The following is a 22,987-nucleotide window of genomic DNA, read 5'->3' as shown; positions in this document are numbered from 1 at the left end:
TCTCTGCACGTCAGTGTGGTAGATATACGTTGAGTTACCTGAGTCAGCTGAGGTCAAACCAAGAATGGAGGAGACAGACTGAAAGACACTTGTAAAGAAGGAGTATCATTTGGTAACCAATTTCATGTAAGGTGTGAGGAAATTTCTTTCTTTGAATGTTTTTGATAAAACTATTTGTATAACCAAATACTTCTATTTTCTTTGTAGCTTGTTTGTAAATTCTGTACCAGGTCAGAAGTGTGGATCTTATCCCTAGTTACCCCCTTTAGATGCAGAAGAGAGAAACTAAAGAAAAAAAAAAATTGATAATGGTATGATCCTGAAGTGAGCTCCCCCCATTTATAAGAGGTAGAGCATTTCCAATAACTCCAATGAAACTGATCTAATCAGGAATATGTTTCTCATGAATCAGAGATTTTTATTTGGCTCCATTGACTGCTTTAATTTTCAGTGAGCCTTTGATTGAGAAGCCCGTGCTAAGAAAAAACTCTTGATATCAGGCATGTGGCCATTTCATCAACACCACAAGATAACACAAAAAAGGGGGCCTAAGAAAACTGGTCAAAGCATAAAGCTACAACAATCTATCTTAGCAACGATTTTAATACACACTGGACTAAAAGATGCGTACAATGACCACTGAATCTCCATTCATAGGCAGCCAACGAGATTATGAATGAATTTATTAACTTCAAACAAAACTTCAGGTTGTACACTTAAAAAATTACAAACCATTTAAAAACAAAAGTTAACAATGGAAGCAACCATGACTATAAAATATGATGGGATGACTTTAAAGAAAGGTTCAAGTATTATTTGTTAAGTTCTTCAGACACTGGAGTCTTTGAGAAGTTTGTGCATTTCCCATCTTTGCATAGTGGAAACAAAAATGAAAACAAAAAACACACTACTTGGTAAAACTCCACAGCTCTATGTGATTCATGTTTCATAACATGCACCTATGTGTACTGCTCATTTATCTAATAGGAGTAGCACTAATTCAGTGGGCTCATGCAGGATCCCAGGTGAGCAATGAAGTTAGCGCACACCTCCTCATCCAGGTGTCATTAATTAATGCGGCAAAGAAGAGCGGATGAAACGGGAACTTGTCATCACTGAACACTAACTCTTGTTGGGTAACAGTAAGACAGTGACACATTTGGACTTTGAGCTCAAATTAATAAAAAGGACTATTCTTACCACAAAAATCAGCAAATGAATGGCATGTGCAAGAGAAAAAACAGCAAAGAGTTTGGAACGACATAACCGAATACCACCCAAAGTAAGTATAATCCATTGTTTACGGTTGGTATGGTTGCATTATCTTTCATCTTCATACACAGGTAGCTTAAAGCTTGTGTATTTTACTTATACACACAGATAATTGAACATTGGAACATAGGTGTGGTTACCTATGAAACTGCCAGTGTAACAAAAAGTTACACTGACATTTGCCATTATGTACATAATATTTGGGGACCACTGTGGTCTGATTTAAAACGTAACATCGCACACTTACAATGTTGTCTGTGAAATGCTCAAAAGTTAATAATAGAGATTTAACTTGTTTTGTAACCACTATGGTTTGGTTCTGTGAAGTCACATGTGGTGCCTCCCAAAGAGCAGTGAAATGTGCGTGGTGTAGTCAGTAACAGATGGATTCCGCCAGCAAGTAGGATCCAGCAACAAAGACATAAACAATACGGTGACAGGAAGAGATGCCAAGTAATCTGAGTTTTCTCTGGACTGAAAGAGCCATCGCCACTAGGTGGAGGGATACAGCCCGTGTCTCATGAAGCTGAGGATAAGGCTGATAAACCTTGGAGATAGCCCTGTTGTTAGGACACAAATGTACAGCTAGTTCTAGAGAAAGACTGCTGACCTGGGTAGCACCTATTACTCAGAAAGCAGTAACAGGATTGAGGTTAGGTATTGATCTCCTGGAGCATACTGAAAGTAAGGTTTCTGCTCTGAGACTGTGATATGGCCACAATTCAATATACCGGAAGAAAAAAACTCACAGTTTTAAGCAGTACATTTTTAGCACGTTATCCTTTCCAAAATCGAAGCAAAAATTGTGAGACTGGTGTCATGAATCTTGCTGAAAAGGGGCTGAAAGCCAAATCTAGCGATTCATTTGGTTGTCATGAAACGAACAGACGATGGCGTGTCCTGTTCCTGAAAAGAGGGTGTGAGAGAAGTGCAGGCTCTTGGGCTGGGGAGGGGGTGCTTCAGGAAAGCTCATCTGCAAGTGTCTAAGTGGGTGCTGAGTGAAGGACTCACGTACAAGTTTCTACATTCAAAACCAAGTCAGGACCAGATTTCTTCATTCGCTGTATATACTATGCCCTTGAACGGACACTATCTTGACCCTACATGGAAGAAAGTGGTGTCAGTGAAGGAAACTCAAGAGGGACTTGGGAACCCAGATTACATCGGCACATCTGCCTGGAGGCCAAAGAAGATGGACACATTTGTGAACAGCAGAATCCCATCGCAATCCAGAACATTCCACAGACCGGTAACACACTACGGGCTCCTGACAAGATTCATCTGAAAACACACCACACAGACGTAAAGCCCACGATAGCAACACTCACAAGAAGGCAGCCCCTGCTGTGTGTCCGTTACCAGCTTGCCAGTGGGGTTCTACCACGTCTTTCGAGGCGGGGAGAGGAAGCATGGATGAGATATGGACAACAACAGCGGTGAACGAAATGGAAAGTGTAACTCCCCCCCCCCCCAGTTTTTTAACCTTGAAAAGTTATTTTTTAATTTAAGGCTTTAAGTTCATTCTCCTTTCACATTAAAGACAGGGAAAGAAAAACTGTCAAAACCAAAAATGCAAATCATGAGCTTGGCACTTTTGTGATTCCTTTGAGAGGGTGTCTACTTTCTTACATTATATACATACATGTATAATGACATCACAAAATGTTAGACTGGTCAGTACATATATTTGCATTTACATAATTTTTGTATTTTTAGTATGGGTTATTTAGTTGTTTGTGTCCCACCCCCCCGCCCCGCTTTTGCTCATTTTTGGTTTCAAGCATTTCATTTTGTTCACGCATTTCCTTGTTCACTTGCACCTGCTTTGTGCCCAAACTCCCTGCATCTGTGGCTACATCTGTCTTTTTTGAAGCAAGCCCCCAAATCACTGAACAACACGTTACCAGAGAAGAGAGAGAGAAAACAGCGAAAAGAACCCAAAAGATGGGGAGCAAACAATAAACTCCAATCTACAGAGAACTTTTACAAGAAAAATATTCCAGTACAGACAAGTGAAAATGATGTCAAAATCTCTTATTTCCATATTTACATTTATAAAAGAACTATACAATAGCATCATTGTTCAAATTCCAGCTCCCATTTCCAAAGGATGCTTGGTCCAGGCGAGCACACGGGGAAAAGGACTCAACATGAGCAGGGGTCCGTGGGGTCTCTCGTGGCTGGCCTAGACAAGGGGGTGAGGGCCGGACAGCACCCCCCTGTTCCCCGGCCGGTTCACCTCGGGAATTCAGCTGCAGGTTTTGCTGTGGATGGCTTGCTAGCTGCTTGTTGTAGATAGGCCATGCGGATTTTACCCTTTCGAAAATTAGATCTTCATGCCACTGGAGTGTGTCATTGGTAGGAAAAGAAAAGAAAATCATGCCAAATCATTTAGAAGGTAGTAAGTGCCAGCAGGCTGAGGAAAGAAAAAAAATCTTTTGCTATTTTTTAATGGTTCTTTTATTGCACTTAATTTTCCGTTATTGTTCCTTCTTCCTTCAGTTAGAAAAAAAAAAGATTCTGAAATAGTTCTTTTTATAACATTGTCTTTGATCCCCTTTTCTTGACAGGTGGTAAGAGGGGTTCTTTGAAATGATTTCCCCAAAGGACAGTTTCCTGTTCCCCCATCCCTGTCCCCCAACTTCAGTGCTGTGGTCGTTACCACCCAGTGGTCTTGCTTACAGATGCAACAGCTCCAGCAACGGTGCAGCGGGTCTGTCGCACCCAGAATCCACCGGTGCGAGGCACCGCTCACCCGCTGCCGCTGCAGACTCAGATGGGGCCCTGCTGGGTGGGATCGAATCTCCTCTTCTTGACATTTCTTCCAGAGATGCAGGCAGAGAGGGAAAAATCCACAATATTAATCAGATCATGATGAGAGCAGGATGATGAGAATGACAACAACGCTAGTTCCAGAGCAAAGTAATCAACTCACACGGGGGGCGGCCTTCCCAAAATAACTGGAGATGTGGGACAGCTCACATGTCTGAGTGTCTTTACAACATCTCTGCTAGAGTCCTTCCATTTGTAAAGACCCAAAGAAGCTTCGAGTTGTGCATTTTAAATCATTGGAAGCCTCCGCAGCCCAATCAGTCTCTTATTTCAGAAGTAAAGGCTACGGGCTAATTTTAACCAGATGAACATAACAGGAAGTGCTCTTCCCACATTCTAGGGGCTTATTAGGGGAGCTACATGAAACTCCGAAGGGCTTTTAGCTGCCTCCTTCCAGGACTTGAGAGTTCTCCATCAGTGGACTGGCCTTTGCCAAGAGGGCCAAGAGCCTTGTTATCGTGTTTAGAGATAGCGTGATAGAGAACCAGTTATCATGCTGCCTTGATGTGTGAGCTCTTACCCCACCATGGAACAAGCATTTTTCATATCTAGAAAGTTGAAAACCAGAGTGCACGGTAAGACAGTACACTCCAAGGAGAATGGACACAGGCTCGGGTTAGTTAAGCAAATGCAGCAGTTAAGCCTAGTGGAAATAAGCAAGTTAAAACGCCTCGCTCACAGTGTCCAGTCTCCTAAAAAGTGGTTCCTACGTTGAAAAAGAGAAAAAGAAAAGAACTGGCAAGACACTACAAGGCAACAACAGAAGTTGGTTGCAACCTCCCCATGGTCTGGCTTCATGTGGGGCATCAAGCAAGGGGCTCATGCATTTAGTCTGCGCACTGGGCGGGTGCAGCGCTGCCATCGGGGCTTCATGCAAGACTGGAGCCCGGGGAGGCCCCGAGATTCCTCTCTCCTCTGCCCTCTCAGGGCCAGCCGGATCTCCTTTCATTCTTAAGTGCCAAAAAATTACAGCATGTTCCTCCTCCTCCTCCTCCCCGCCACGTAATTCAAAATAAAAACAATACCAAAGCTCAAAATATGTATAAAGGCAGCCCACAAAGTTCTCATTTCTCCCAAGAGGACCACTTTGATACTTCTCTTTTGAAAGAACAAAAATTTTAAAAAATGAAACTTGAAAGAAAAATCTCCCTTTGCTTTTAGAAGGTTTCATTAAAATGGCTTCATTAATGGCCTAAGCCTGCGGTCTGTTGGCTAGCCGGTATTTGCAACAGTGCTACTTCCTTTTTCCCCAGTCCCCGTCACCTTCAACAACTTTCTTTTGAGTCAATGTTCTTGATTGCTGCTGCTTGGGGTTCCAAAAGGGACCTCTCCCATAATGTATCTGGCAGAATGTGTTTGCTTCAGAGCACTGGACCTGTGCCTACTACCCACACTCACAGCCCTTAAGGGTAGGTGTATGGTGTATAAGGAACAGCTCTACCCGTGAATCACATGGGGAAAAACAAGCACTGCTTGACCTTGCCAAAGGACCCTGAAGGACCAGGGGTTCCAGCCAATTTAGCTATCTATTGTTGGAAATGAAGAGAAATGTGAAACTCATGCCCCCTCAATTAAAAACGAATACAGAGGAAAGCTCAAGCCAGCTAGTGCTGTGTGTGTAAATGACTGCACTGTTCGTGTCTAAATTCCCTTATTCAAATTCAGGGAATGGCAGATAACTAGCCATGTCCAAGGTCTTAACTGCAATCCAGCTCATTTTTAAAGGGAGATACGAATTCCCATTTCAGCCCGGCACACAGTCAACCTCCAGTGTCCAAAAGCTTGTGCTCCTTTTCAAAGTCAGTGTTGGAAGTTCAGATTGCATTATTTTAAAGAAAATCTATTCTACGGGGTGAATGAGTTCCCAGGTCAGACCAGGAGGCCATGCCACCCTGTAGAACCATGTATTTATATGGGAAAATGGACCCTGACTACCAACAGGGCACTGTATTTCCCCTACAGACGTCCCAGAGGGAGGAAGGCAGGGCCCTGTGATGAGCACAGAGAGGAACCCTCCTCTAGCAGGCTGACCGTGAGGGCTCCTCCCGTATCAACGGCAAAACTACTAAGGTGAGTTGTAAGAATTCACCATATATTGAGAACTGCCTGCTCTGAATTTTCTATATGAAAAAAATCTTTTTTTTTTTTTCCATTTTAATGTGAAAGTGCAACTATCACGGGTAGATAATTGCTGTCTCCCTTACACACTGTTTCAACTGAATTCCCTCCGCTCACTAGGATTGGGAAGGCAACAAACTTTCTCATCATAACCCTTAAGGTATTTCAGAATCATTGTATAATATTAACATAATCCATAAGTTTTGCTTTGACCCAGTTTTCACCAATCTTGATGATGTCTGAAAAACCTGTACTTTTTTCTACAACATATGTTATATACCTATATAGCTATACAACATCAAAACAAAGCTCTTTAAGTAACAACAGCCATCTCTGGTCTGTAAAGCCTCTAGTTCTTTCAAAGTTATTTACCCACTGCTATCACCTTTTTATCTTTCCACAATGAGTTATCACTGCTCACCAAGAATCCATCACTCACGACCCCTCCTAGGGGACCGTTGTAAGCTACCTTTGACAGCGCTCACTTCCCCAGAGGGCTGAGTCAGGGCGCTGATCTTGGATCTTCCTGGCCAGGCCACTAAGTCTGAGTGAGAAAGTGCCTAACCCAGGAGCTGCAGGGTTTAAGAAATTAGGTTCCTTGTTCCCCACTGGGATATGGTCATGGGATTCAGATACGCAGCAGCTTGGTTTTCCTCATAGGAAGACTACCTACAATTAATTCCATTTCCTAGTTCTATAAAAATAAAAAAACAAAAGATATTTACTCTTTTGAGAAAAGAGAATGAGCAATATTAAATTCCTTCCGAGTTTCATCCAATTTGATATTCAGAATTTCAACTTTCCTTGTGACAAACCCAGATATGATCCTTTACATATCATTCCTGTGAATACCTTCTCTTTAACCTGTTCTTTAGCACGTCCTCTGAAATGATCACAGAACAAACAGAATTGCTTATGGTCGAGATCAGGCTCAGTAAGAACTTGTAACCCAAGTAACTTCTCATAGAGAGGAAATCACGGTTACTATACAGATTTAGTAAAGTAACACTTTTAACATCAAGAGCAGCTCTGCCAAACGTATGACCACTACTGCCACCGAATTACACTGAGAGAGCCAGTGGTAGAAAAGGGACATGGTAGCAGGTCTCCATAGTCTGAGGCGTGGTAACATGGTTGCAAGAGCTCAAGGCTCATCCTCAAATCCAATCAACAAGCTGTCTCTGTTACCTTCACGTTCCTTTCCTATTATCACCTAGAATTTCTCTTTCTAAGCACCGTGGTTTATGGTGTTCACATACTTCCTTGGCATGTAAATAGCTATATCGCTCACATCTCATTCCTATATTCAAATTTAGGGAATATCCAATAAAAAGCCAGGTCCAAGGTGGCAATGGCAATTCTGTTCATTTTCAAATAGAAACTTCAAGTTGTCTTTTCATGTATTTTTTACCTTTCCTAAGATTTAGAGAAGATGCTACAGAATGGCCCTTCATCTACTTGTCTACATCTAGTGTCTAGTAAAAGCAACAACCCTAAAAATCGAATCAAGCAGCATTACTATTCAAAACTGAACAGAGGCCATGAGTCTTTGAGAGTCAACCAGGACCAAGGTTTGCAATACTCTGCAGCACAACCCTTAGCTTTAGTCTGTGTGTATAGGTGATGGAGAGGAAAAGGAACATGGAGGCACTGAGCTTGTAAAAAGATGCAAATTTGGGAGAAAAGTTGGACAATTCAGTGTGCCAAGAAGCTACCTTCATTTTTCACAGGATTTCTCAGAGAAATGAACTAATGCTCTGAAGACTGGGAATCCATAAAAACTACTTCCAGAGTATGTGTTACTACACATTATTACCCTATGTATCAGGATGTGTTCAATAAAATAGCCTACCAAATAAAGTATTTTTTTTTTCATTCTTGGGAGTTTTACAACATTGCTTATGGAAATCTTTTTTGCATTAAGCAAAGCTTGCAAACTATTATTCTGCTAGAAAAAAGTCATCTAGATGTGTATTGGTTTTTATCACAATTATCCTGACCAAACTTCATTATCACTTATTCACACAAAGGTGCACACCGTCACACGTGCATGCACACTCACAGAGACTCATGCTTTTTACCACCTATTTCAGAGGAAATATGGCTTAAGAAAAAGTCTGTAGAGAATGGCAGACATTGTCAGGGGTCAGAGCAAAGCTGTTTTCTCCCTTACACTTGAACGGGACAGGTATGGTATGACACTTCTTCTACATTTTAATGACTCACGGTGTTCCAGCCCAAGAAACGTGACTTCAGGAAAAAGCAATACTTCCGTTGAGCAGTTAACATGCTTTCCCTTGACCTAAAAGTTTAAGGACCCTCCAATTCTTCAGGCAACTTTGCTACTTGCTTTGCTTTTCTCTTTTAGTAAAACACGATTCCAGGAAAGATTTCCAATGGCCAGATTTAGAGCAATCTCTTTTACAAACTATTTTCTATTTCTGATCCTAAATGACCTTCTTTTGTATTTACACTGAACTCAGTGAAAATCTCAAAGACTTTCAGTTCAATTAGCAAATAACTTCTAGACCAAGAGTCTCCAAAATCCCCAAGTGGGGGTAAAACCTAACCTGCATCATCGGGCACCCAAAGCCTTTTCTTGCAAAGTGGAAGTAGTGGTTTAACGTTTAATGTAAACCATGTGGCGACTGTTAAAATCTAAAGCTAATTCAGATAGCAATCAATAGTCATCACAAAGAGCAGTGGCTCCTCCAAGTTTAAACTTCTAAAATTAAAGCATTATTCTGGTTTTGCTTTTTCTTTGCTTTAGGTAAAGATACTTCACATTATCGTGTGCCTCCCTATAATGGTTTCCTTTACAGTAACTGTTAGGGTCGTAGGGCACGGGAAGGGGTATTGGCTTAGCACAGCAGTATGCATGTCTGCATGGTAGTCCCCACTCGGCGGTCAGCAGGGGCTGTTTCTCACCTCACTAGGTGTCCATCTCCCTTTCCTTTTCTCTGTTCTTCTGATGATCAGACTTATTTCTCACATGTAAATAATGTGCACAGGGCCTAATCCACTTATATACACAGTGATGAAGGCTTTTCCATTTTTCCCCAAAGAAACATGCAATTCAAGCTGTGCGCTAGGCCAGGCCACTGTTTTGAGGTCCTGCTACAGAACAGTGCTCTTGTCTCCAAAGGCCGAGATGGTCAATTTGGTGTTGTGTGTGGCTGGAGAGCAAAAGATGCATAGGACTGTTTTCCAGCTCTTGAAACTGAGGCTTCCTGATGCCAAGAAGGCTTAAGTTTGGGCACAAGCCAAATTTATTTTTCTTGAAGCATATTTATAAAAAGTTCAAGGGAGCATTATAAAATAATAACAGATCATGGAACTACCATAATATGCAATGACTTTTTAACAGGAATATGGCACTAAGAAAAAATTTTTGCTTGAATTAGGTTAGCCAAAACCAAAGAACAACAACAACATATATGTCTTTTGTTGTTTGTTGTTAGGTATCATGACTGACTCATTATCTGGGCAACGTTTTGTTAATACCACAAGGAGAAATTCAAGTTTGAGCTGCCCATTTTGTGTGTGTTTTTGAAAACACAATGATGCCAAAACTACAGTTTCAGCAAACAAGTTCAAGTTTAAAAATATCTCTGTAAAAAGGAAGTGCCATTTGGTAACTACTTTCCAAGTTGAAGCCATTCAACAGCTTGTAGGCTTACTCATTAAATGTTAATGTAACAAAATTAGCAGAAAATGTTGAATGTATTGAGATCATCATGTGGTTTGTTTTTCCTTCATATTCAGTTTCTAATAACATTTTACCTGGCTTCAACATTTTGAATTCAGGATTCAAAATGTAAAATAGCATAAAGTTCATAATTGATGCAATTATTCAGATAATTCAAGTAAAAAACTTCCTCTATTGAGTAACCAGATGGAGGCAGAGTGGGCTTTGAATTTAGGTAATGGTCTTATTTCCCACTTAAATTTGTTCCCATAGATCTGGTTGGGACTTAATTTATCACAGGGAGTATTTGGCACAGGAATTTTTATCTATAAAGCATAGTAACCAAGCCACCAAAGTATGAAAAGACATAAAAAGTAATTATCCAATGAATCTGAGCTATGAAAACACCTAAACTTGATAAGATAGCTTTACAGATTTTGATCATAATTAAGATTGATTTATAAATTTCTGCCATGTGTATTTGAACAAACTTAGTTCAGTGATCCATGCACAGTCTGAACTAAAAGGTTACTATGGAAACATACCAGTTAATTTGCAGTTATTTAGAAAATATTCAGGTATCACCACACCACACATTTTAAATTCCAATGTGAAACCAATTCAGTTGGTTAGGGAATTAGTAAAATTTTTAAATCTGTATTTTATAAAATAAGGAAGCTTTTCAAATCACAAAGTTATGTATAATGTTATGTGTGAAAAATAATGAACAAATAGTTACTTCGATTGTGAAAACCTCAAAATGTCAGTGGACTCTAAACCAGTTTTAAACAAATGCAAAGGATTTATATCCACTTAGTTCCGACTATCTAGTTTCCTAATCATCATGTATAAAAAACTTTATCTCAGGATGCTTACTCCTAAAAGTTGGAGTGTCTTCTCCTGAAGAACCTCTGCTTTGTTCTCCTGAAGCTTATGCATGTGGAATGCCTTCTACATTTCCTGTCCTCCTACGAGCCTGAAGACGACATCTGTGGATCCATGTTTCTTCTTTCCTAACCCATTTCTCAATAAAAATATTTACTTGTAGCAGTTTAGTGTTAAACCTGGCAATCTTGTAGCAGGAACTCAAAACTTGGTTATGTAAGCAGAAAAGAGAAGTGCCAGAGCCACTGAGAAGCAGACATGCGCTGTTGCTTACTTAAATCCCCATCCTGTGCCCCCAAGGACAATAGCTGCTACCAGGATGGCACCAGCGATGGAGCCTATTATGAGATTGGTGGCACTAGGACCTGTGACAAAGGATCATGGGAAGAAAGTCATATGAGCCAACGCCTGTCGTTACCACAAGGGAAAGGCAGTTAAGTGGTTTCAGGAAGTAAATACCCTGCATAAAAAAAAAAAAATTGCTAAACACGTCAATCACCTTTATTGACTTAGCTTAATTGCCCTTCTGCTGTTACAGAGAGCTACTGCTTGGAGAGGAATGGCCTCCACATCTAGAGTGTCCGCACTGCTGACACTGAGCTTCCTTTAAATTCACCTGCCACCAAACTGGAAGCAAATGCCCCCCAACAGCCGGCACTGCCCGTCTTTCTTCTCCTTCTCCTTCCCAGTATCATGAATCAAACAAGCAAAAGAGCACATCAAGAACACAGATGGGTGTGGATTAGCCTGACCTGACTGGCCCATGAGGGCAGGAAAAGAGGGGCAAATATTCTAATCAAGTGCTCTTTCAAGCCCCGCACCAAGTGGTCCAAAGGCTACTTTTTTTTTTTTTTTTAAATCCCCCATGTGGAAACAGTTCACATTTAAAATTTAGAAGGAGGTTACTAATAAAGATCTGACTTTGAAGCCTTGCTCTGAGAGGCATTTCTTCACTGTAGGGATCCACACAGTATTGAAACAACAATGGCGGGTGGTTCCAAAGGCAAGACAGGGAGGAACCCTAAAATTCCTCTGGGGGATTCTGTGGGAAAAGGAAATGAGATTCTGTAGGTTCAGTGGAGACTGTCTTTCGAGTCCCCATTTGCAAGTTGAGGCTTGGAGATAAAAGGGAGCAGAAAGGAGAGTAAGACAGAAAACCCAAGGTGGAGTTTCCATCAGCCGTTGGAGTCAGAGGTGATACACAGGACAGCACATCCTCTCCACTCACAGGGGAAAATGCCTTACCTCGAGTTCTCAATGTAAGTGACTTTGACTTTATTACAAGAATTATTTTGAATATCACATCCTTCGGGATGCTGATACATGGGTACAGGGCCCCCATCGGCAGCATACTTCCAGGCCTGACTGAATATCCTGTTCCCGGAAGTCATAAAGCCCCTTTTGGTATTTTCCCTAAACCCCTCGACTTTGTGACTATATTCATTTCTGTGTGAAAAAAAAAAATTCTCTTTTCTGCTCACATTGGTGCCCTCAACTGTGTACATAAATGGATGCCACTTTGAGCAGCACTAAAATCGTGTGATCACACATTTTTGATTCAGAGACCACCCAGTGCTTGTCCGAGTGAGGGGAAAGGTAGGAGGAGAGCTCCGATGGGGGTTTGAGGATGTGGTCTCTTCAGGATTGCGGGCTCGTGACACCTTCTTAAGACTAACCGCTGAAGTCCTACAAAACACACATCTCAGTGGCCTTCAGCAATGCACAAATAATAATAACTAGTAATAAGAGAGCAAGAAAGGTAGGCTGGTCACTGTGCACTGAGCACTTACTATGTGTCAGGTGTGGTTCTAAGCACGTGACAAATATTAGCTCACTGGATCCTCACAAAAACCGTACGAGGTAGGAATGATGACTATCCCTGTTTAATAGAAGAAGAAACCGTGCCTTCTAGAACGTAGTGACAGAGGCAAGATTTGAAGACTGATTTGTCTGACTCTAAAGCTTATGCTATAAATCAAGGGTCAGCAAGCTATAGCCCACTGCCCAAATCTGGCCCCACTTCCTGTTTTTGTGAAGAAATTTGATTGGAAGACAGCCACACTCATTCCTTTTCATGTTGTTTACAAGTAGCTTTTGTGCGAAGACAGCAGAGTCACAGGTTGTGGCAAACATCCTGTGGCCTGCAAAGTCAAAACTATTTACCCCCTGGCCTCTTATGGAAAGTTCGAGAACCCCTGCTCTAACAAAACATTCCATTTATATGTATTTCCTTCCCACCCTTTTATACGGAAACACATTTTGAAACAAACACGGAGAAAATATTTATATTTCCGCGTACATTATGCTTTAGGCATGATCTGCCCTTTACTAGCTCAGAAAACAGGCTGGGTTAGAATCAATACATAATTCATGAGAAATGATTCCTGATTTACAGTTCTAAACTACAGAGTAGAAAAAAAAGCCCCCCACCCCCGCCCCCCAAGAAAATCCCAAACACACAAAAAACCCCAAACCTCTGTCCATGGAATCCTTAGCGAGTGAATGAACATGACACTATCAGCTAAGCCAGGAAGTTTTAAAACAATTTGTACTGTACCATTGTGGATTTTTAAAAATTTACATCTGTGATTTAGCAATTATGGCAAAATTTAGATATAGAAGGAAAACAATCAGCTAATAAAAATAGTGCATCAACCAAGGATAATAAATAACAAATCTATTTTTAGGAAAAAAATACACTCATATGGACTTACCTGTCACAACCAGAAATAGGCACAAACCAACAAGACTGGAAGGGAGGGTGAGAACAAAGGCTGGTGACAAGGGCCCTGCTTTACAACAAATGCCTTGGGGTTTGCCTATCTCCAAGGCTCAAAGGGAAAATTATTAAAATGCATCCCTTAGTTGGTACACTGCAGTACATCACAATTACGGTCAATAAATAATCTAAAAAACACCACTGGAAAGTTTGGGGTTTGTTTGTTTGTTTGTTTATTTGTTTGTTTTAGAAAACTACCTTTCTTTAAGGAGGAATTTCACATAAATGTATATAGAAAATTTCCCCTGGAAAAGGAAAGTTACTTCTATATATAATCCAGTCTGCAGATCCAAGGTGAGATTATACAATACAGGGTTTGTTTTCTCTAAAGGTATTCCCTCTGCCATACTACTTTCTTTTCTAACAAGTAGAGAGAAACAAAATATCTTTCCCAGTGTTTCTAGCTGTTCTGAATTAACTACCTCACAGTCCCCAGCAGAAGGATGTTAGTGAGCAGGTTACAAGTCTAGTCAAAGTTCTTTAAACCAGGCAAGAGAAAGTTCAGGTACTCTTTAACACAGAGCAGGACCTTACTGATGTGCAGTGCCCGGCTCTCCTCGGCCCTGAATGGAAGAGCACCCGTGGGCTGTCATTACTGGGACTAAGGAGGAAACTGTGTAATAGGATCAACATGCCCGTAGTTTGGACCAGTTGAGTAGAGGGTATCCAGTGATTCCTTAAGACACTAGTACTTCATCCCTGGGCCACTGAGAAGTGTTACCACTGCCCACATGAACACAAAGACAGCACATGAAGGGGTATTTCTGTCGTCTGTAAGTGTTCTCTAGAATTAGAGAGAGAGGGGGAAAAAATCACAATAATCTTTTAGTCTGCAGATTAGCAACCTCATGAAGGCAATATCCCATGGAGAACTGACACCTATTTTGAGGCTGTAGATCAAGTACAGAGTAACCTAAATGAAGGCACCAAAAGAGCTTATATTTCTGTCAGAGATCGACAGGCAAGTGACACACAATTTACTAGTTAATGCACTGGCTACTTTGAAGACAAAACCACCAGATAATTGGCAACTTTTCACTGAAGGTTTTGCAGGTTTGGATAAATACCTCTTTCTTCTTCAAACTCTTAGGTCCCAAATATTTATGTAAATTTCTAATTTGAATTATCTATTTTATATTAAAAAAATGAAGGCAATATGTAGGATATGTAGGATATCTTCTTTGAAAAAATTAAGCCAAAGCCTTCCCCATCACTTTAATTAAATGGAAAATATTGACTATCATTCAGATTATCTTAAAAAGAAGCTACAGCTGTTGATAATTCTTATTTAGATCCGTGGATCTATTTGATTGGTGAAGATCACATTCATTAAAGGAATCCTAATCAAACACTCATATAAAAACATTTTTTTTTTTTTGCCAATAAAAAATAATGACAATAAAAGGTCTGTATCTTGAAATGGCTTTTGGTAAGTAGAGGAGCAATGAAAGCTTTTGGACTATCATCTTAATTCTGAAGACATCATAAGCACCCCAGTATTATTTTATGCCCCACATTGTTCCAGACTGGAGAAGGTTCTTCACTGCACAAGAAAACCACACGACACAAACATATCCAAACCACACCACAAGTTGCACTAGCATGGGAATCACGTCAACGAGACAACACACAGTAGGGGTCAGGTACCAAGGGTCAGCTCACACACCAGGAACCAAAGAGAAACACTCTGAAACTCACAAAGATGCTTACTCTATTCCCCACCCTGTGCCTCCAAAAATCACCCCCAGGGCCAGAATGGTGCCTGCCACAGCACCTATCAGCCTGCTTGTGGCCATGTTCACTGTGTGGAGGGAAAACGGAGATTTTTTTTAACATAGGAAATTAATTACACACTGATTTTGTTAATACACAAAATACTCTATTTAGTAAATCCTTTGAGAGTCACTTAAATACTGACATCTTTCCTTTAAGATTTGAGACGAAGGTCTACATACACACTAAAAATACTTGAAAATAATTTCGGTGATTTTGAGGATAATTAAACCTCAAACTCCACAAACCCTTCTTAAAAACATCATCTCTTATAAATACTTTTAAACACATAAATAACCTAACTGGAATTAGAGTTCCTACAAGGAATGAGTTGGAATTAAAATGTTACTTAAATTGCATAACAGCAAGTCTGGATTTTAATTACAAAGTAACAAACCATTAATATACTTTATAAATTTCTCAAACTGCAAAATAAGCCTAAAGAGCTATGCATTTTTAAAATTCAGAACTTTTTACCCAATTTTGTGAAAATCCTTACAAATTTAAAACAGAATTATCTTTAAAATTAGGCGTATTTTCATATAGAAGAATGTATTTCACCTAACTCTGTGATGTTTGGGTTTCTGTCCCATTAGTTGGGCATTTAGGTTTTTTGTTTACAGTTTCCAGTGCATAAACTATTCACTGAGAGTAAGTTAGGGTCACTGGGAAGCTTGGGATGGCCCAGCGGTAGATGACTGAGTGGAGACACTCCATCCCCGCACATCACCCCTTCCACGCAGAGATTTTGGATACTGCAAAAAGGGTCCCCAAGATGCTCTCCACACAGGCAAGATGAAGCTTCGTGTTCAGGCAGGAAGCTGACTAGTTAAGATTGAGTGTGTGTGTGGGCGGGGGGGGGGGCGCAGGGAGATGGAAGCATGTGGACATACACACACTCTACCTCTTCTCCATGTGAATCAAAAGTACTGGCTTCAGATTACTTTACTGATGAAAAGAGAGGCAGCATCACACAGACCATGTGCCATGAGACAGTGAAGCAAAACAAAGAACCACAATCTGAACTCACAGTTTTTTTAAGGCGTAATACTGGTTTCATTGACCTTTTTGTCTAACTGTGCTCCCACAGAAGAAAGAGAACCTTGGATCTCCAACTCTGGTGGGCAGCTGTACTTCAATTTATCAACTTCAATTTATCACAGGGCAAACAGTATGAGGGAGAGATTCTAATTGGGTAGGCATGAGCTGAGTTGTTCGTAAAAAGCAAAAAAAAAAAAAAAAATGGGAAACACAACAACAACAAAAAAAGAGAAAGTCTACAAGTCTACGGAGGGCACTGAGGGGAAAGTTAAGAAAACCAACATATAAGGTGGTGATGGTATTTTCCTACTATGACAATACATTATAATCCAAAATAACCTAAACTATATCTCAGATTTCTAAATTGTGGAGGCTAATACTGGAATGAAAGGTATTACAGATATAAATACTCATTTTTTTTTAAGATCGTAAAAATCACTGCCTTCAGAATACTAAATTAACAAGGATATATTATTTTGTAATTGATTGATTGAATGATTGATTTTGCTTAAGATTTGGACATTGGCCCTCAGAGCCAAAAGGCGTGAAAGTCCTATTACCTCTTCAGTTTTTATATAAGCTACAACTCTTTATAATGCTGAATTGTAGAACACACACACACACACACACACACACACCAGCAAAATGTGGAGCTAAATGAATATTTATTAAATTTTAAAAACTATAACTGCATGAATGATGAATAGAATAGCAATTTAAGGAGGCTTTTGTGTTTGCTCTGGATGTAATTGCTCACTGTAGAATCAAGATGAGGCAATCTGTCCTGCGGGTTTTAGAAACCAACCAGAGGAGCAAGGCATTGCTAAGTTGCTTCAAATACGCATTCCACATAAACAGATACAGTCTATAGTCTCTGCCAAACAAGAATGATGATCTCCAAATTCTTAACTGATAGCCACTCTTAAGAGCAAAGCAAGATAAAATAAGTGGGAAAAGAACTTTTTCAAAAGTATCCCCTCCCGTTTGCTTGCCTTCTCTCCCACACTACCTTTCATTCTGGTATACTGAAAACGTATGTAAAGTACACTTGACTCTGTATCATGATACTTCACAGCCCTATCTTTTCCAGTGGGTCGTGACTCAAGCTGTGTTTAAGCTGACATGAATTAATCAAGTGGCTTGCAAGTGGGTAGATTTTTACAGGGGACAACTTTGAAAACTGAGGGTTCGGCTGCTCCTCATAGCTACAAAGGAGATAACTTCTCATTACAACAAACCAACAAACCAACCCTTGAGCCTTCGGGGGCCTCTGCTGTCATTCTGCTTCTGTACTAATTTATTAATGACTTAACTGTCACTGTTCATTCATTTACTCCTTCATTTATTTGTCTATTAACAGTCCTTTTGTGTTCCAGGAGCTCCGGCAGGCACATGATGACACAGCTTATTTTTCTCTGCATCCCACCAAACCTGGAGATGGAACTTGGAAAGACTCCAGCCGCTAACACAATTCCCCCATTAGGGATTTGACTCTGTTCCCTAACTCTTTAACGTACTTACCTTCACATTATAAGTTGTTTGTGGAAATTCTTTATTACCTAGCAGTATGTCTTCATTTTTGTTTCCTCATTAATCTCTGTTGTTTGTGGTTTATTATTATCACTGTTTTTCATTTGGGTTCCCTGCTATCTAGGATCACTCATGCTAAAAAGGCAGAATTTTTAGTAAGCATGTAATATTAAGGTACAAACTATATCCTTCCTCCTTTCCATGAGACTCTCTACATTATATGTAGAATTCTTCCACAGACAAGTCATGCTTCAGATAGTGTGAAACTGTGCTTTTGAAAATGAAGAGTTGGGTTTTTTTTTTTCCATACTTTTAGAGAGTTTCTTAAACAAAAATGTGCATTATCTCATCCATGTGATTCTAAAGAGCCAAAGGGGCTACAATCCTGCATCCCTTAATACTTCAAAGGCAGGAGGCATCAAAGCCATCATTTGTACTCTATAAGCCAAAATTCTTTCTGCAGGGATTTATGATTTTGCCTAAAATTTAAGATTAGAAATAAATACTAAATACACTCTTTATACTTAAGAGTATAATATTGGCATGATGAGCAGATGTGTTTTCTAGCTCCGTATTTCAATGTTAAACACACAATCAGATCTCTTTACTCTTCTCCATAAAATTAAAAAAACAATTAAGTTCTTTTTCAGGTACATTGGGACAAATGTCTAAAAAAGATGAAAAACAAATGATTTCATATAAGAACATTATTTCAGTCAGTTCACACTGTCACTGAGAATGTCATGGAGTTTTTCTGAACTCAAACTCAGCTACTAAAAAAATTTTAAACCTGGTAAGTTTTTAGGTTATTGAGGAGGCCATTATTAATGAAAAGAATACATAAGTGATATATAATTATACATGGGCATAACCATATATGGTAACATAATATCTAATGGTCTGAACTACAAAATCAAATATCTGTGCATTCACAAAGGAAGTTATCAACAAGATATATGGAAAAGGTACATGGAAACACTAAATAATATCCTTCAAGGTATTAACACTTATTAATAATTTCTAAGTATTAACACTTAGAAATTATTGTTCTCAAAATACTAAATGCTAATAACATAATACTCCCTTGGCAGGTAATGGATCAGCTAGCCAGCTTAATCATTACCTGGTTACTGTTTCACTTCTTCTACTTATTGCTATGCTGTGAGAACCAGCAGAATAACTGAATACTCAGCTTTAAATGAGGCAGAAAAACAGAAACAGAAAAAGCAATCAGCTCAAGATTAGGTGATCTATGTTTGATTCTTGGCTCTGTCCCCATCTAGCAGTTAACCTGGATTAAGGGTAGTTTTCTCCTTTGCAGAGCAATGGGTCTGGACTGAATGGCCACTAAGGCCCTTCTATCTCTGATTTGATGACTATGGACATAATGAGAGGGGCTGACCAAAACTCGCAGGAATGGTCTCTGCCCTTCCTTATCAATGACAACATGCGATATGTTTCAGTTTCTTCTCTTCCCTCCCATAATAGTGATGTGAATCATCCAATGAGAGATGTTCCATTGTATTGCATAAAAGCACCGTGCAAAGATGTCCATAAATTGTCAAAAATTACCAGTACTTCTACTGGTTCTCCCTGTAGCAGGTGGGACTTCCAGGCCCTTTAAAGGGTGCAAACTTGTACCCCATGAGGACAAACCAAAATAATTTCTCTCCATGAATTCAGTGGACACACGTCAGGAGAAGCACCAGAAGAGTTCTTCATATGTGAAATAAATGACAATGTGGAGAAGATGAGTGAAGTAATATGCAATAGAAAATATTTAAAAAAAAAATCCCTGCTCACATGGCTTGTGCTTTGAAATGCTATTTCCTGTCTTTAATAATTTTGGTTTGAGAAATTGGAGGAAATAAACCAGTGTGCTTTAAACGGTGGGTCAACAAGTGCAGAGTGACTTCAATGGCATTATTTTTATGTGCTTTTTTTGTCCCTACTCAGATGGAGAGGTTGAATTTTTATTCTTCCAGAAACTTGCTGTTAAAATAAAACACGCAAACCACATTGGCTCATTTCTGATGCCCCCAAATCAACTGAAGCAATGTCACAGAGTTCTCCTTGATTCTTACTAATTAGGCTTTGAGCCAGAGGCCTGCAGTTGGAGACAATTTATCCTTTATGCCCACGTTAGGAATAAAAAAGGCAACATTTTCAATTTTCTTTTTGAATTTTTTTCCTCCCTAACAAGAAAGCACACTAAACTAATTATTTTTTAATATGCTGTCACTGTATCTATACAGAAAACCTTCATTTATGGATAGGACTGTGGCCAGTCCTATCCACAGTCCACAGTGCAATTGAGAAGCACCTACTGTCATCAGTAAGATAAGTGCCACCCAAACTAATTCCATCATGAGAAAGAATATATGGCATTTAGAGGAAACCCGAGGTACTTCACAAGTTACTGAACCTACAGTCAAGAAAGTACAGATTGTTTCAATATCTGGGGTTCATGACCTCCTCCTCTTCAACAAGGCAATATGACATGATTACTGATAAACTGAAAATCAGCCCAAACGTGCACCATTTTATTTCCTTCACATGTTCCCAATGGAAAAGGATGTAATGTTTATTGAGAGCCTACAGCATGCCAACGATATGTGGTCGTTTGATTGTAGAGAGTCAATAAATATTTGCTATCTAGATAAAATTAGAGATAAAGTTCAGTTTCTCTATTACCATTTTCTTTTAACCAGAGTATCAAAAATAAAATCATAAACTCACTACAAGGTGTTAAACTTTCATTTCTGTTGTTTCTCGCTTTACTAGAGTATTAATGGAGTTTTCTATAGAGACTAGAAAGATATTAGTAACCATTATAGACAGAGCTATTATTTAGTCATACTAAAATTGTTTGCCTTTTCCAGAAATCTAATAATTTACAATAAGGACTGTTCTTCATTTATAGTAATTAATGGCTTTTTTCAATTTAATCAAGATTACCAGAGTCACGAGGATTTTAACAATTTTAGAACCAGTGGGGACCTTTATTTCCCCTAGTGACTCCACTGTCTTCATTAAAAATGAGAAAAGAAAACATGCAACAGAAAAGAAACATACCAGGGTGTGTATATGGATAACCTCTCAGTTGTGGAATTAAGCATGATTTTTATTTTCTTTTTAATCTTTTCTGTATTTTCAAACTTCTCTACAATAAGCATGTATTCCTTGAATGGTCTTAAGAGTTATTTTTAAAATATAGAAGAGTACCACAGAGACAAGGAAAATAAGACAGAAGCCAACTGTGAATCTCTTCTTCAGATGGCAGCTGTTGACGCCTCCAACTAAGCTTTCTAGGCATGGGTGGGCGAGGGAATGGGGAACAGACAGAAGTAGACACCTGATAAAACCCCCGCCTCACCTAATGAAAGAGGACAGAGGCTAAGCCAGTTGAGCTCTGATCATCTTTTCAGGCATCTTTATATATCACTTGAAGAGACAGCATCTAGAGCTTTAGGAGAATAAAGAGAAACTAACATGCCATGGAGAGAAATTCTGGAAAGCGTGAACATCTGCTTCCCTTGTAAGAGCCTTAAATCTGCTCTAAATCTAACTTCTGAAGGTGGATCCAAGAATTTTTTGTTCCAGTTCTAAAGTAACTAAAGACTGAATTTAAAAGTGGAACTGGTTCCTTTTTACAAATAGAAGAAGGAGAACAGAAATAGACTGTGAGGGCGTGACTATGATTCCTACAGAATTTTAATTTCATGGCCATATTCTGCAAATGCACGGAGAATGTTAAACACACCCACTATTACTGAACATTACACATGCACCCGGACCAGCTACATCTCTTCAGGAATCAAGGACCATGGAGCTTCATACATTTTTAAAGTCATATTTTCGCATATGGACAATGATACCATTCAGAGAGTTTAAATGAGTTTCATGCAAAAGTAAGCAGATCAAATGATACTATTTCTATATGTGTTTTTCCTACCTACAGGGAAAGCATCATGATAATTATTTATAAAATGCCATTAGTGGTACCATGTAAGAGAAGAAGACATCATACATCGTGATGTATGATGTCACTGGGATCTACCTTTTGTACTAGCGACTGCGGTTTCTCAGGTACAATGCTGTAGATGCTGTAGTAAGCCTATTGTAACGGATGCCTTTTTTAGATCTTTGAAAATCATATGAGGGATCGTGAATAGAAGGAATAATGAGAAAGTGATTACCATGTTCATGATGGCAAAGACTACACTATAACACAACGTAAAGGAAGACAATGAGCCTGATACTGGGCCCTTGGGTCCTGGTCCCAGACCTGTGTCTGGTTACCTGGGTAATTATAGAATGTCACCTGACTTCAAGGTCTGGGTTTTCTCATCCACAAAACGAGGGTGGTTCTCATGGCCATTGAGACGCCTTCCAATTCTAAAATTTTAAGGGGCACCCGGATGGCTCAGTTATCTGAGCATCTGACTCTTGACTCTGGTGCAGGTCATGATCTCAAGGTCATGGGATTGAGTCCTGAGTAGAGGGCAGTACAAAGTCTGCTTGAGAGTCTTTCTCTCTCCCTCTGCCCCTCCCCCTGCTCACTCTCCCTAAATAAATAAATAAGAAATAAATCAATTCTTTTTAAAAAATAAAAATTAAAAAAAAAAAAATTCTAATTTCTTTCCGTCTGATGGCTGATTAAGACAAAGTCCAGATCTTTCATGTTCTCTTTGAAGAATGAAAGTTCTGTGAAGATTTTCAACTTCTTTCTAATCAAAGCTGTGTTTAAACAGAGCACAGAAAACTGCCATCTCCCTCTGGAGGGACTCAAATATTGAGGAATGAGTAGTCTCACGTCAGCCAAAAGACTCTATCTATTAGAAAACTGGCATAGCATAGATAAACTATAAAATGATTAACATATGTAATTATGGAAAAAGAAGGTTTAAAAGAAAGAAAGGAAATTGGAAGGAAGAAAACCGGTATACTTACTTCTTCCTCATCTCAGTTCTAAACTAAGAGGAAATTTAAATTTTTTTGTATTTTGTATTGGTATTTGTATTGAAAGCAACACATCATTCTAGAATCCTTAATTCTGCAGTAACATG

General features: G+C 39.4%; 1 protein-coding gene across 3 annotated transcripts in view; it reads right to left on the bottom strand.

Moving 5' to 3' along the window:
- Window positions 1-650: 650 nt before the first annotated feature.
- The window catches only part of ADAM23 (ADAM metallopeptidase domain 23), a 171,298-nt gene continuing 148,961 nt past the window's right edge, over window positions 651-22,987 (bottom strand). The window contains exons 25-26 of one of the 3 annotated variants that reach the window (XM_045078650.1): window positions 15,285-15,375; window positions 651-4,093 (exon numbers count right to left, since the gene is read on the bottom strand). In XM_045078650.1, the coding sequence (XP_044934585.1) occupies window positions 4,045-4,093; window positions 15,285-15,375 (140 nt within the window). In that variant the 3' untranslated portion in view covers window positions 651-4,044. Of the gene's footprint in view, window positions 4,094-11,069; window positions 11,161-15,284; window positions 15,376-22,987 lie in introns of all 3 variants that reach the window. The other 2 variants (XM_013062340.2, XM_013062339.2) reach the window with 2 other exon arrangements.

Source organism: Mustela putorius, unplaced genomic scaffold (assembly GCF_011764305.1).
Source record: "Mustela putorius furo isolate JIRA1106 unplaced genomic scaffold, ASM1176430v1.1 tig00000275_pilon_pilon_pilon, whole genome shotgun sequence".
Lineage (NCBI taxonomy): Eukaryota > Metazoa > Chordata > Mammalia > Carnivora > Mustelidae > Mustela > Mustela putorius.
Note: the sequence above shows the minus strand (reverse complement) of the source record. Positions and strands in the feature narration are given on the sequence as shown.